Source organism: Morone saxatilis, unplaced genomic scaffold (assembly GCF_004916995.1).
Source record: "Morone saxatilis isolate NCDOM2014 unplaced genomic scaffold, NCSU_SB_2.0 Contig11, whole genome shotgun sequence".
NCBI lineage: Eukaryota > Metazoa > Chordata > Actinopteri > Moronidae > Morone > Morone saxatilis.
Window position 1 is genome coordinate 2,229,343 of NW_023339663.1, and position 1,960 is coordinate 2,231,302.

Genomic DNA, 1,960 nt, shown 5'->3' on the forward strand with positions numbered 1-1,960 from the left:
CTCTCCTCTCTCTCCCCACCCACCTGTCCTAGGTTTCGGCTGTTAATAAGGCAGTTTTCCTTGCCCCTGTCTCCAAGGTCTTGCTCATGGTGGAACTGCGTTCCCCCCCCGGGTGCCCCACTGTCCTCTCAGGCCTCAGGGTTTGTACCTGATGCACTCTCCTTCAGTAATCCATCTGGGCCACTGTAGCTCGGTGCTTACCTCTGCGTAAACGAAGAGCGGCAGAACCAGAACCGCCAGCAGCAGGTCTGCAAACGCGAGACTGACTATGAAGTAGTTTGTGGTCGTTTTTAAAGCCTTCTCCAAGTGCACGCTGAGGCACACGAGCACGTTCCCTCCGGTGATGATCACAATCAGCAAAATCCCGAATATGAGCGCTGGGAAATTGTAGTTTGTGACCGGAGCCGCCGGCAGCGTGTCGTTGTTGAAATCAGTGGAGATGTCCGACATGGTCGCCGGTGTTCGGCCGTGCGCCGCAGACTGACGGGCTCCTTGTCCGACGGAGAACGACCCTCTCCGGAGCAGTTTTCATCTATGAGCCGTATCCAGCAGCCCTGAGATAAGTGTGAGCGTTACATGTGAAGTCTGTGTGAGTTTCCCCGTGAGGACGCTCATCGGAGGCGCTCCCCTTTGCGCACTGAACCCCGTGCGCTCCGCTCTCCAAACGCAAAGCCTCGCAGCGCACAGTTACCAGACTCTGCTTTATCCGCCTGATCCGGTCCTTGTTTCACTTCTCTTCTACATTTACCGGGCTGATGCTGCAAAACTCCCGTAGCATTATGTGGATCAGCCTCCCTGCCGTCTCCTTAGCCTGCTCCCGAGGGAATAAGTTAGCAGAGTGGACGAATCAGAAGGCGAGAGCATAAATCCGTCTGCATAAATCTGCTTACTGAGGCTCTGCTGCTCGCACACAGTTAACAATCACAGCAGGATACAGAATCAGAGGTTTCTCTAGGAAAAAACGAACAATATGGAAATCAGCTGCACTTTAACAAAATCACTTCACATGTATCACAACTGGAACTCTGCGCAGGTTTACAGGTTGAACTCAGAGTATGATGAATAAAACTGAATAAATATGCATGAAAACTTAAATTGGACATTTTGTAGTTTTTATGTGAAGCTGCAAACTGAAATATATTTAAATTATGTTGAAATTCTTGCATTTCTTGTTTATAGTTGATATTGTCATAATGATTGTTTTATTACTGATATTGCCTTTAATATTTCTGTCCATGTAAAGTGCCTTTAAGTACCCTTTTAAAGCGCAATATAAAATAAATGTATTATTAGAATTAGTTATGTAACCCACATCTGAATATTAATCTAAAAAACTTTCTAAACATAAGTAGCTGGTTTAATGTAGGTCTATCAATTAGCTTCTTCCCTCCTGTATTTTACACTGTAATTAGTTAGTTTAACTCAAAGAAACTTAATTTTGTAACTTGAAGATTCTGGATTAAACGGCTTTTTCAAGTAATTTTAAGTGACACTAACTTAGTTTTGGAAGTTATGGAAACAATCCTGATTAAGTACTTTTTATTAGGTATTGTGTTTTCACAGTACAAATAAAATTTACAAAATTAAGTTAGGGTTACTAAAACAAAAACGTTATTGAACTTAAACTATGTTAGTTTTACTTTAATTTTAGTTAAATGAACTTCTGGTTTTACAGTTATGGTCAGTGTAGTGGAGGAAGTATTCAGAGTCTGTACCACACTGATAAAGTAAGTATAAAAGTCACACATTTTTATCTATGGATCAAGAAAACACACCAGTCAGATGGAAAATATGTTAAAGTGAGCAGATTTATTACCACATGTAACATAAAATTGAACAACAACAACCAGAATTGGTGCAAAATAGACCAAAAAATGTCATATTTACAGTAAAAAACCCACCGATGGCTATAAGAATGAATTAAAATTTAATGTCAGGTTGATCCACAATAACATCACCA

At 41.6% G+C, this 1,960-nt stretch overlaps 1 protein-coding gene across 1 annotated transcript in view; it reads right to left on the reverse strand.

The window, feature by feature from the left end:
- drd4b (dopamine receptor D4b) overlaps positions 1-450 on the reverse strand; it is an 8,595-nt gene extending 8,145 nt beyond the window's left edge. The window contains exon 1 of the mRNA XM_035651688.1: positions 158-450. Coding sequence (XP_035507581.1) covers positions 158-450 — 293 coding nt within the window. The remainder of the gene's footprint in view (positions 1-157) is intronic.
- Between the last annotated feature and the right edge of the window lie 1,510 nt (positions 451-1,960).